General features: G+C 31.9%; 3 protein-coding genes across 7 annotated transcripts in view; 2 read left to right on the top strand and 1 right to left on the bottom strand.

Annotated features, from left to right (window-relative positions):
- Window positions 1-9446, top strand: part of LOC102674488 (putative epidermal cell surface receptor) — a 19535-nt gene extending 10089 nt beyond the window's left edge. Inside the window, exons 1-13 of one of the 4 annotated variants that reach the window (XM_006616491.2) lie at window positions 643-895; window positions 1758-2273; window positions 2561-2854; window positions 2922-3114; window positions 3194-3408; window positions 3480-3835; window positions 4196-4463; window positions 5320-6654; window positions 6977-7175; window positions 7357-7855; window positions 7945-8305; window positions 8403-8593; window positions 8771-9446. In XM_006616491.2, coding sequence (XP_006616554.1) covers window positions 739-895; window positions 1758-2273; window positions 2561-2854; window positions 2922-3114; window positions 3194-3408; window positions 3480-3835; window positions 4196-4463; window positions 5320-6654; window positions 6977-7175; window positions 7357-7855; window positions 7945-8305; window positions 8403-8593; window positions 8771-8866 — 4680 coding nt within the window. In that variant the 5' untranslated portion in view covers window positions 643-738 and the 3' untranslated portion in view covers window positions 8867-9446. Of the gene's footprint in view, window positions 1-642; window positions 992-1757; window positions 2274-2560; window positions 2855-2921; window positions 3115-3193; window positions 3409-3479; window positions 3836-4195; window positions 4464-5319; window positions 6655-6976; window positions 7176-7356; window positions 7856-7944; window positions 8306-8402; window positions 8619-8770 lie in introns of those variants that run through there. The other 3 variants (XM_006616493.2, XM_006616494.2, XM_006616492.2) reach the window with 3 other exon arrangements.
- LOC102674260 (probable phospholipid hydroperoxide glutathione peroxidase) lies at window positions 9439-11209 on the bottom strand. 2 transcript variants are annotated; one of them, XM_006616490.2, is made up of 4 exons: window positions 11086-11209; window positions 10866-11009; window positions 10705-10731; window positions 9439-10309 (listed from the first exon to the last, which is right to left on the bottom strand). In XM_006616490.2, exons 3-4 carry the CDS (start codon window positions 10709-10711, stop codon window positions 9711-9713), a joined length of 606 nt encoding a protein of 201 aa, XP_006616553.1. In that variant the 5' UTR covers window positions 10712-10731; window positions 10866-11009; window positions 11086-11209; the 3' UTR covers window positions 9439-9710. The 2 variants fall into 2 exon arrangements, with proteins under 2 accessions (XP_006616553.1, XP_006616552.1); XM_006616489.2 differs by lacking the exon at window positions 11086-11209 and having other exon boundaries at window positions 10866-11056.
- A 430-nt stretch (window positions 11210-11639) lies between these two features.
- LOC102674883 (pre-mRNA-splicing factor ISY1 homolog) lies at window positions 11640-13239 on the top strand. The gene is made up of 4 exons (XM_006616495.2): window positions 11640-11982; window positions 12044-12066; window positions 12163-12481; window positions 12551-13239. The coding sequence occupies exons 1-4, from the start codon at window positions 11980-11982 to the stop codon at window positions 12917-12919; spliced, it is 714 nt and encodes a 237-aa protein (XP_006616558.1). The 5' UTR covers window positions 11640-11979; the 3' UTR covers window positions 12920-13239.
- Window positions 13240-13242: the final 3 nt, after the last annotated feature.

Consider the following 13242-nt stretch of genomic DNA (forward strand, 5'->3'; position numbering starts at 1 on the left):
CGACTTTCGATAGAAACCGACCAATCAACGTGACTTCTCACTCCCGACTGATCGAAACATCATGTTCCAAACGTGAAAAAGATCGAAACTATGGATGGATGGAATCACAATTGTCTTGTTCATTTATGCTTGGTCTAGAAAGTGTGATCGATGTCGATGGAACCATTTTGGCGAAACTTCAATTCTATTGATCGAATTTAGATTTGGAATTACTGAATTCAAATATCTGAATCTCTAAGTTGGCAATTGATTTATCACTAGACTTTGCGATTGTGTGAATAACATGATTAATCAAAATAATTATTTTTCGGCTATACTATTAAATATAAATATATTCAATTCTAAAATTATCAACTTCGTTCGTAATTCGATATAGCCAATCATTTTGATAACTAAATTTTCTAGTTACGAAGATTTCGTCCTAGTTTTCAAGTAAGAGAAATTTAACATTAACCTTTATACAAAGATTAATATTTTTCCTGAGAAAAATTCACAAGTATTGTAAAGAAATTTTATGAATAATAATGGTTCTCTAATAAATAAATAAATATTAAATAATATACTTAATATACCGCTCGATCTAAATATAAGAAAACCTCTGCCAGTCCAAACGATCGATGCGCTAGATTCACGGAAACGTGCCTTGCCGATACTGTTACATTATTTTTGCACAGTTTGACCGATCATTGTATAGTAAAAACTCGATCTTGATCGCGGATAAATAGAAAGAAGAAGTCGATGGGAAAGATGAGATCGACTAACTTGTTTGACGTAATAGTGCATCCCGCGTTTTCAGCCCCGGATAGAAAGTTTCTCGTCATAATATCGCTGGCAGATCTCCAATATTGCGAAAGATCTATGGAAATAGCAATTCTCTGCTTCTTTCGATCGTGCGGTAAACCTTAATTGCAATAATGTTGGAAATGAATTCGTAATTATTCTAAAAATAGATATATCTGACGATTCTTCCAATATCATCAATATATCATAGGTATATTGTAATTCAGAATTTATTTTATATAAAATTTTATTATCTCCTAATACACTAAAAACAAATTGAGATACACTGATTGAAAAAAAATAATAATAAGTATATGAATATTTTCATAGATTTTTGAAAAAATAGTTTATAATATTTTATTTGAACTATTTTATAGTTATTCAGAATTGAAACATGTGCACGACAATATTAAAGATAGATTATTATTAGCGTTTATTTTGTATCATACATAGATCATTATAGTTTGAATCTTATAAATAATCAGAGTCCGGAAAATTCAATATGAATATAATCTTAATAATAATAGTAATACAAAGTTCATTACGTCAAGATGGATAAAATGGAGGACATACGTCATTGAGGAGAAAGTAACGCGAACGTCTGAGTGAGGTCGATACGAATCGTAATTACAAAACTCAACAAGAAACGTATCATGGAAATATTCGTGAAAGATTCCATAGACTCTTAATCAAACTTTTCGATTCGATAAGCATTAATATTTTCCAAAGATAAATTTGATTAAAATATAAAAATAAGTACATCTGTTCAGTAAATTGGTTATGATCTATTGTCTATAACTGACGTCTAGTCTAACAATAACGATTCCGATCTTGACGTTCAAGTTCATGAACAATATCTGTACTATTTTATTCCCGTTAGGCGAATCTTTTCCTGTTACACTATTTTTCCATTAAACCCGTTGAATTTCGTTCCAGAAGATAGATCACTTAATGAAAAATATATCTCGAATTTCCAGGTGCTGTTGAAGAAATACTAGGAGTTGAACCGCTTCGTAACGAAACGAGAAACCAGACAAATGAACGCAAATCGGAATCAAAAACCACGATCGAGCCAAAGAAAAAACCGATCGATTTCAAGGTCAAGACTGAGCAAAAATATCAAAAAACATTCAAGGACGATGATTCGAAGCGCAGCGAAAGCAATGGCATAATGACCACCACGACAATGGCAGTCGAAGACGCAACCACGAGATCAATGGAAATTTTAGGAGTCACGATACCTTTTCTATTTCACGGCGAGCCTATCATGACAAATTCCACGATGTCGATGAAAAATCGACAAATGTCATTGATAAATAATGATTCCTCATCGACATTGGAAAATATCACGGAGAATGTTCGCGTGACGGAAGAGACATCATTCAGAGGAAGAGCATTGAACATATCGGCACCAGAACCGACTAATTCTTTGCATCCAAATATTACCGATTTGAGCGATGTCAGCATGGACGATGACGATAAGGAAGTCGAAGGTGATTATTATACAAAGTATTAATATATTGAAACACTTTTGGAAAATCAATTCTAAAATAATAAACAAGAACAAGAAACAAGAAATGATTGAACCGAAAATTTCGTTTTATCTAATGCAAATTTAAATTAAATAAATAAATCTAAACCAAGATTTTTGTATTTGTATCTGAAGAATCGATTCTCAAAAAAGTCTTATAAATATATTAATATCTTATATAATTCGTATTATCGTTTGACGAAAAAGAAATAAATTTTAATATTTTAATATTTTAATGTTTTAATATAGGTGGCGAATACGTGGCATCTCATAACGAAACAGTTGTAAATATTTCTTCGACTCTATTACCAACAGTGGATGTATGCGTGGAAGGAAACCGAACATACACCATTGGAGAAAAAATTGTCAGGAATTGCGAAGAAAAATGCATATGCGGTGACAATGGCGTGGCCATAAATTGCAAACCTCTTTGTTCCTCGCCATATATCCGAGCCAATCGAGGAATCGAAGATCCCTTGTGTCAGGAAAAACTTGTCAAGGAGGAACCGTGCTGCGCTATTTTGGTTTGTGCTGCTGATTCGGGTAAGTTAAAATTTATCAATGTGAGAATATGATAAAGAAATTTTTTTTTGAATTTTATTTTCTTTAGCACCTGAACCGGAAGAGACTTGCGTTTTTGGAAATAAAACGATAATGAGGGGTCAACGAGTCGAGGATGGTTGTTCCAAGGTTTGCATATGTGAAGCAGGAGGAAATTTGAAGTGTCAACAAAGGTGTCCACCAAACGACACAATCTCAGCAACGAATCAACACGATCGCTGCGTCGTACTCTCCGATCCAAGGTACAAAAAAATCTTCTAATTTCTCCAGATTCCAAAATTATTTCTTCGCTCGCTTACAGCTTCTTCTTCTTTGTTTTAGAGATTCGTGTTGCACGATCACACTTTGCGACGTTACTTTGGGCGATCATGAGATCAAACCGGAAACTTCGACTGATTTAGCCGTGAATCTTACAGATGTAAAAGTGTTAAACTCAACGGCGATCAAGCTGAAATTGTCGACTAAGAATCCGCAAGATGTGACCGTAGAAATATCCGATGACAATCACGTATGGAGACAGCAAAAGCCTGACAAAGGTGAGAATTAGATTTAAGAGTGTAAATATATTCTTTTAAGAAAATTTCTTATGAATGATAATTGAATACAGAGGGTATCATATCGAATCTGGATCCTGCGCATTCGTATTACGTGCGAGTGACGGATGGAACTCGAACGGGTCCAGCGCTACAGGTCTTTCTTCCCGCAGAGGTAATCAAGACGAATATCTCAGACAAGATGACGGATAAAAGCTCTTGCAGCCATATGGGAAAAACATACAAAATAGGAGCAGAATGGTACGACGAGTGTATCTCTTTCTGCACTTGCGTCGAGGGTGGTAAAACCGAATGTCTGACGATCGAATGTCCTACGGATTTTGGTCTTGATGCTCTCGATCCTCATTGTTTGGACTGGGAAACCGTACCTCCAAATTTCGTTCCGAAACCTCCTCATTGCTGTCCCCAGGTACAGAACTCAGCTCGTTAGAAATAGGTCTTCGTTTTCTTTCGTTGAAGATCTAAAAGAAATTAAAAAGATGTAATATTATAAATTTTCTTTCATAAATTATATTCACAAATGTAAAAGATTTTCAAATATCCAACTTTTGAATATTGCTATTAATATATATATTTTGATATAATTGTTTTTTGTATGTAAAATAGATACTTGCCATCGAGAATTCTCTTCGATTTTTAATGTTGTATCGAATGTATTAATTTTGGACAAAAGTACACAAGTCAATAGCTTGCAAACTGCTTTCTCAATCTTGCGTAGATACAAGATCGATAATACAAAGTCTAATAATATTACTGATCACGGTCGCAGGAAGTGCGATGCAGAAATAATGGCTCGTGCGATTACGAGGGTAACACATACGACAATTGGAGCGAACTACCCTTGAACGTAACCGGATGCGAGAAACGATGTTATTGCGAGATGGGGAACGTGTCCTGTCAAACAGCTTGTCCACCAGTTCCTGCTCTACCACCTGCAAATTTACCTTGCCCGCCTAATCAGGCCGCATTGATGCATCTACCGGGTGACGAATGTTGCTTGGAATGGAATTGCAGACATTCGATCAATCAATTGCCAGGTAAGCTCCTGTAATAGAGAACGTGAAAATAGCGTAAAGAACGTAGTGTGGATAAAATGACTATTTCATTAATAACCGGAGAATTGATCCATTTAAACAAATTTATTCAATGAACTTCTCTAGAAGTGTACAGGCTGTGTTTGAAAATCAAAGTTATTAAATAGGTAAAAAAAATATTTGACATATGATAATCGAAGATGGAACCAGCCTGTACATCTGTCTAGTATGATTTTGAGAAATATCAGTAGAAATTTGATTATTGTACATGATTATCGAGATCATTGAATTGATTCTTTGGTGGCGGTCGTATCAATATCATCGATATTCCTTCCAAGCAATTGCGATCGTTAAATTGGTTATGGGTGATGCTTATTTACTATGCGGACCTGACTGGAACTCTCCAGTGCAAATGTGATGTGTACATACGCTCAAGTGTATCCTCACATTTCGCACTTCTCATTAGCAGACCGATTTCTTTCGCGCCATATTCAATATTTTTTTCATCGACAATACCTATTTACCTCGAACCTAACATCGAAACACTGTACATTATTTATGCTCCATATTCTTTTGTATTATACACGTTATTATAATTTCGAAAAATGATTGATTTTTCCAAAATCTATCCTTCCTTAATGTAGGGGAAAAAGAAATAGGAAGAAACGAATCTCAGTCACAGCGATTCGAGCAAGGAAAGAAGAAGCTGTAAATGCATGCTTTGTACGATACGCTTGTACATATATGTACTTTTGGACTTCTTGCTGTAAATATGCATGGAGAAATTCGGACAATTGGTCGGCATTCTACGATCCGACGACTGCATGCATATGACAATCGACTTTATTACTTATTGCAGGAACGAACGCGACGTTTCTCGGCCCCTTAGCCACAGATCCATTCAATCGGCAATCGATTGATGATAACAAAAGACCGAATAACAAGTCGAATTCGGCCGAATCCAGCCAGCAACCGGATCCTGGAACTTCCTCCTTACGGGAAGATTCGAAAGACGTTCACCCGCACACAGACACCATTACTCATGGACTATTTCACTATCCCATGGATCCTGGACATCCAACCGTACCGTACAACGGACCGTATAATCCTGACTATAAGCCTACACACCCTACCGTAGAAAATGTGTTCCATTTATCTCCTCACACCGAGAAAGCTCCAACGCTTGGCGAACGTCTCAAAGAAAAAACCATCAAATCGAAGATGGACGCTAAGAAACCTGTCGAGCCTGTTATGAAACCGCATAAAGATGACTATTTTCCTGGCCTGCTGACTTCTGATAAGTTCTTGGATAAGAATGGCCCGCTACTTACGAACGCGAACGAGAATCACCAATTTATCCCAGGCCCCGTCAATCCCAACAAATTGCCACCTGTGCAGAAAGTTGGCCACGCAACTGATCAACCGCAATTCGTCCCATTGAATCCACATCGAGAGATGCTCGGTCCAGGATTCGCGATCGCGAACGCCAACAATGAACAAAGCGTTCCTCAAGCCGATCTCGACAATTCCGCGATCGGTTCGCCTTATAGAGGACATAATGGTCCTGATAATCTCGATCCGAACGTGATCGTTCCCATAAATTCAAAAAAGAAAACTCCACCGAGCGATGCATTCGATGGTGAGAAAGGTAAAACACCGACAAGATTGCCGAATCGGCCGAAACAAGGCCAACGAAATCCGAATCAAGAGATTCTACCGGAAGAGCTCTATCATCTGATCAATCTTCAACATCCAGGATTGGTCCAATTGGAACACGCTCCGCCCGAAGGACATCCTGGTTTATACGACATCCATCAACAGATATCGGGACAGAAGAACACGCCAAACAATCAGTTGCAGGGTGGATTTTTTGCTGCAAGTGGCGTGGTAAAAAAACCGGCGAAACCGCATATTTATACGCAGAAGAATGAAAACGGTCAGACGACATATCACATACATACATCAGATATACCGAATTCACCACAGCAAATCGAGGAATTATTAGCTCATATCGGTCAACACGATCCTAATCCTGGACCGTTCCAACATTATCCCGGACAGCCAGCCATATCTCATAACGTGGCGAGTGGCCCGACAGCTACTTTGCCTCTTCACATTGACGCTCACATATCGCATTCAGGACTCACGCACTTGAATCATCCACAGTTTGCAGCACAAACGCCTAACCAGTCAGGTTCGTCCCTGAAATCAGCAAGAAATTCTTTTATTCTTGTCAATAATGGAAATAGTTTGAATCGGATTGTATTTTTTTTTGATTTTTTTTTTTTTCAATATTACGCGAATAATCTTAAAAAATTATTAAAGAAGAATTCAGCTATATAAATATTCAAAGATCAGTGATCTTTGAATAAATGATGAGAGGATTTTATAATTAATTTTGTTATAACATTTGATTTGCTCGAATTATTCAAGCTACTTGAAATCGACGAGCATTGACAAGTATTAAGATTTTGCATTAATCAATTCGAATGATTAATTGTGTGCGTAAAATTTAGGTATGGAACACAATATAGCGATGGGCTTCCCGTTACCTAGTGCCATTCCTGGATTCCCTGTTGCTTCTTCCGCGGACGAGGTCACTGTACAAGTTCTCGAAGCTCTTGATGAGAACACTGTTCGCCTTGTTTTTACAGTGCCACAAGTTCTAGTTGGGCTTCATGGACGAGTCGAGCTGCGTTACACCAATGACAAAACGTATTTTATATATTTTTTTTTTTATAATTGTTCATGAAATCTCATATATTACTATTTTGAAAATTTTTTATTTTCTTCTTATAATTTATATTTTGCAATAATTTGTAATTAAACTTTTCCATCTTAAAATATCGCATTAAAGAAACGAAAATTAATTAGTTATTTATATTTTTTCTTATAGAAATTTTGATGTATCCACTTGGAAATCGCAAGTGTTCGCTCCTCCAAACGATTTAATCGCGACACCGCAGCTCGAGTTTGAATTGGGCGATTTGAAGCCCTCGACCGAATACAAAGTAAAGATCACGGTAAAACTGAAAGATTTAGCCAATAGTCCTACGAGCAAAATTTATAGTGTGAGAACGTTGGACAAGCGAACTGATGCGACCACCTTGCCACCACAAATACCAATCGACGCTGAACTTCAAATTGCGGAGACGAATACCACATGGATTAACGTAATGTGGAGAAAATTCACAGAGTATGAGTTACAGTTTATCGATGGTGTTCAATTGAGATATAAGGAGCACGACAACAAAGTTTATACCGCTTCACCATTGATTCATAGAGCAGTTAGAAATTATTTAATCGAAAATTTGCAATCATCGACTACCTATGAGATTGGAATCTTCTTTGTTCCATTTCCTGGACAGTTGACAGAATTGATTAGTGAAAAAATGGTAAGTTTCAATAAAACTATTACTAATGATAAAAAATATATCTGATAATATATCTTTTATTTTTATAATTAAATCTGTACTTCTCTAAGATTCAAGCAACTACTTTGATGGAACCAGATCCATATTCGTTCAATGTCAAAGTGGAAATTAAGACGATTAAATCGACTGACGTGGAAGTGACTTGGACTGGTGTGCCTTATCCAGAGGATAAATATGTGAATATTTATAGAGCAATTTACCAAAGTGATAGTGGCAAAGAAGATACAAGTACATTTAAAATCGCCAAAAGAGATTCTCATCCGAAAACCATAATCACTGATCTTAAACCAGGTACTAGGTATCGTTTATGGCTCGAAATTTATTTGACTAATGGAAGAATAAAAAAAAGCAACGTGCAAGATTTCGTTACCAAGCCTGGTGTTCTTTTACCAGCTACGGTGTCGCAACAAGGTACGAAGATAAAAAAAGCAGATGAAACTCTAATAAATGACGAATAAATATACTTAATTGATTTTTAATCAGTTTAAATATTTTATTTTCTTAACAGGAAAACTTGCTTCCTTGCCTTTTCACGAAGGTGATTATTACGGACCTTTGGTTGTAGTGGCCATCGTCGCATCTCTTGCTATTCTGTCAACCTTAATTCTTCTAATGATGCTCATGAAAAGACGTACTAGCAGTAAGGCTGATATATCTTCCCGTAAAAGTACATCAGCATACGACAATCCCTCCTACAAGGTAGAATTACAACAAGAAACTATGGGTAATTCATTCTCATTGTTTTAATGCGATAACCTATTACATGACCATTATTTCTCTCATTCGTGTCATTCGTTATATTGATATATTATACATTTTATAAATGTACAATTGTCGAGTAAATGTATAATTTAAAAATATATTGCGATTTTTCAGACTTGTGAAGATACTATTACGATATCGAATGGTAGAAGTAAAAGCACCGATCACGAAATGGCTACTATCAATAGCAACCTAAAAGAACCTGTTTAAAGTTTTGTAATTTATTATATTACTGTATTTATTTATATATTTTTGTTCGATTTAAATTTCGATTTACATATTGTTATCAAAGGAGATTCTTGATTGAAATTCTTGATCGAATGAAACTTGAAGCACAATGAATTAATGAAATGTATACTTATGATGTATACTTTATATATGCATATTTTGATATTCTACAATATTAAATTGTAGTTTCTTTAATTCAATAATCAATTAATGGAATTGCATTATGTTGTATTAAAAATTGTAAATAGCAATGTTAAGTAATACTATATATCATACTAAATAATAAGATAGTAATTTAAAAATTATAAATATCATTTAGATATATATGAAAGCAAGTTTATTGCAATCTTATAGTATATATTATTAACAATTGCTTTCTATGTATTTAATGTTAAAATTTAAGTCATAATACATATTATATATAATTTTGTTGAGTCTCAATGACCGAATCATGTTTTGTACAGTTTATATTGTTAAAAATATTATATATATATGTAAAACAAATAAGGTCTAATGTCATATAGAAATGTTAAAATATAAAATAAATAAAACTGTTTGTAAATTATGAACAGAAATATTTATTTCTTATATAATCATATATTTCATATATAATCTTTTAACTTTCAATCAAAATTTCATTATATAGAAAATAATTTTAAATTCTTAATTTTAAATTCTGTTCATATAAAGTAAAGAAGACATAACAGCAAAGATATTAAAAATTCATTCTTATAACAATCTTAAAAATAATCTAACAATTAATATATAATAAGAGTATTACAGGTGATTAAAACTGAATCAAGCAAATAAAATATTGTAAATGCAATTAAAAATATTTCTTCAACTCAGATTCCATTTGCAAAGGATCAATAGTTGGTGCAAATCGAGAAACAACTTTTCCTTCTTTATTAATAATAAATTTACTAAAATTCCATTTAATATCATCAGTTATGAATCCATTTGCTTGTGTCTTCAACCATTTCCATAATGGATGTGCATTATCTCCATTAACATTAATTTTTTCAAATAAGTCAAAAGTAACATTATATTTTTTGACAAACTCTAAAATTTCTGTAGAGGTTCCTGGTTCTTGACCGCCAAACTCATTTGATGGAAATGCCAAAATTCTTAAACCTTCCTTTCCATTGTATTTTTCATATAATTGTACAAGTTCTCTGTAATTTGTATCTGTAAGTCCACAATTACTAGCAACATTAACAATTATACAAACGTGTCCACGATATTTATTCAATGACACGTCATTCCCATGAATATCTTTAGCATGAAAATCATAAATGGTAGAAGCTGATTTCCAATTTTTGTCTTGATCTAAAGGTGCTAAAGCACATTCTTCTTTCTTACTATTATCTTCACAATTTTCAGCTATGACTCCACAAAAGAAGAGAACTGTTAAAAATATCAATTCTATAAAAGAAAAAATTATAAATTATAACTTATTAAATATTCATGTATTTATTAAATGATGTAATTACTATTATTTATATATATTTAATAATTACTATTACTATTAAAATATTTCTTTGTAATATTATGATTAATATTTGAAAGAGTTAAAGTCAAAATTGATTTAAAAAATAAAAAAAGAAAGAAAAAAAAGACAAAAGAAAAGCATAAAAAAAAATTAACAAAAAAATTTTTATATTGTTAGCTACCACCAAACAATGCTAATACTATTATAAATTAAATATTTATTATTTAATTGCACATCATAAAATTATGACTAAAAGATTAATTTTCAATATTATTTGTAGTTAAAATATTTATTAAATGTTTATTAAAATATTATTAAAACTACTTACTCTGCATTTTGAATGAATATTATTATCCTGAAATTTTAATCAATAATATTTTTATTAACTTTTTATTGTATTATATATTTATTATAATATTTATTAATGTTTATTATATTATATTATTTAGAAAATATTAAAAAAAAACAAATGAAAATATAATATATTACCTTTTCACTTACGAAGCACAAACGTCTGTACGTTTCAATTCGTCAAACGCAAATACGTTGCTCTTTTCTTTGTCTAGAATTTTTAAGATCGAAACACACTAACCTTTGTCCACTTTTGGCCTTGAATCTATGACATCGAGGATTCTGGAATGCTCACAAAATAAAACAACTAAATTTTATTCTATATTCACATACCACAAAATATATTTACGAAATATACCATCGGTCGACAATGCATGCGGTTTACTGAATTATAGACGAAATACAAAATAATCGAATAATGAGAGAAAGAGAAAGATAGGAAAAAAACATGGGAATTAGCGCCATCTTCAGAGTGTCGTAAATGAAACATAAAAAAGAACAAAAAATATGAAAAAGATAGAATTAGGAATTGATAAGAATTGATCGCCAGTATTATCTTTGAAAGGCAGCATATAGTAAAATTAAAAGAATTGAAAATCAGCGTCATCTCTCGAATGCATTTAAAAATACAATTCTTTGAAATTATATATTTAAAATTTAAAAGATGACGCTAATGATCAATTTTTATCTATTTTTCTTACTATTTTCTTTCTTTTTTTTATATATTTAATTTATTACTCTAGAGATGGCGTTAATTTTCATATTTTTTTCTATCTCTGTCTTTCTTCTACTATTTGTTTTTATTATATAAATTTTATGCGTTTTTATATATATATGATTTAAATATACATATACACACACACACACACATATATATATATATATATAAAAATTACTTATGTCATTCAGTATGAATTTTATTATTCATTTTTGTTGATTCTTATGGACACTACAGAACTTTACATACACGTGATGTTCTCATCATATATAACAACATAACCTTTATAATACAACAAAATCATAACCTATAAATTATGTTATTTATTTATCATAAATTACAAAATAATATAAAATTTGATATTTATAATATATAATACAAACATTTAAATATACATAATATAAATAACATAATAATATTATTTGAAATTGCAAATATTTCATAAATTGTATATATGTGAATATTGAAAAGACAGTGAACATTGTTACATTTTACTGAATATTGTTATTTAGTATTAAATAATTTGTAAAAAAAATGGTAAGCTTTATATATATAAAATTAATTATATTTTTTTATTATATTTATTTGTCTTTTTTAGGCACGAAATGCAGAAAAAGCTATGTAAGTATGTCAAAAAAAAAAATATTTTTTTCAATAAAATTTTTATAAAATACATTTTTTTTTTACATATATATTTAAATATACATCTTTTAACAGGACCACTCTTGCTCGATGGAGAGCTGCACAAAGCAATGAAGGAGCTAGGAAAGAACAAGAAAGAAGACCATATTTAGCATCTGAATGTAGAGATTTGCGAAAAGCAGAAAAATGGAGAATGCAAATAATTAGAGAAATTGCAAAAAAAGTTGCACAAATACAAAATGCAGGTTTAGGAGAATTTCGTATTCGAGATTTAAATGATGAAATCAATAAATTATTACGAGAAAAACGACATTGGGAAGCTCAAATCAAGGAATTAGGTGGGCCTGATTATTCTAGAGTAGGACCGCGTATGTTAGATCATGAAGGTCGTGAGGTATAGTATATTTCTATTTTAATAAATTGAATTTATCTTTGATAAAAACTAACTAATTATAACATTTAGGTACCTGGAAACCGTGGTTACAAATATTTTGGAGCAGCAAAAGAATTACCGGGTGTCAGAGAATTATTTGAGCAAGAACCACCACCTCCGCCCCGTAAAACACGCGCCGAATTAATGAAAGATATTGATGCCGATTATTACGGTTACAGAGATGATGATGATGGAATTTTATTACCTTTAGAACAAAAAGCTGAACAGGAAGCACGAGAAAAAGCAGTACAAGAATGGCTAGCACAAAATAAAAAAGAATCAGAGATTGAAGAAGAAATCGAAACAACTGCTCAAAAAGCAATACCATCGCAACAAGATATTCAGGAAGCATTACTTGCAAGAAAAAAACAAGAACTATTAGAGAAATATGTACTTTGATAGATTTTATTCTTAGTTTTTAATGTATTCAGTAACAACTATTTATAAGTTTATTTGTTTAATTGTATTAGAGTACATTTTTATAAAACGCGACAGATATAATAATAATTATTATTAATTTATAAGTAATAACATTGATTAAGATAATTATTTTGTGCAGTAGACGTTCAAACTTCAATTAATACTTATCGAGATAGAGTGCTGTAGATAAAATATAGATAAAAATTCAACATTAGTCTGTTTATAATCCTCGCGATTCTTGAATTTTTTATTTTTATTTTTTTTTTATTTTTTTTATTTATTTTTTTTTTTTTTTTTTTTTT

The sequence above is a fragment of the Apis dorsata genome, unplaced genomic scaffold (genome assembly GCF_000469605.1).
Source record: "Apis dorsata unplaced genomic scaffold, Apis dorsata 1.3 scaffold_265, whole genome shotgun sequence".
Taxonomy (NCBI): domain Eukaryota; kingdom Metazoa; phylum Arthropoda; class Insecta; order Hymenoptera; family Apidae; genus Apis; species Apis dorsata.

Coding starts and splice junctions, on each gene's coding strand:
- LOC102674883 (XM_006616495.2), top strand. Junction 12,067..12,162: donor CGAAATGCAGAAAAAGCTAT/GTAAGTATGTCA, acceptor ATCTTTTAACAG/GACCACTCTTGCTCGATGGA. Junction 12,482..12,550: donor TAGATCATGAAGGTCGTGAG/GTATAGTATATT, acceptor TATAACATTTAG/GTACCTGGAAACCGTGGTTA.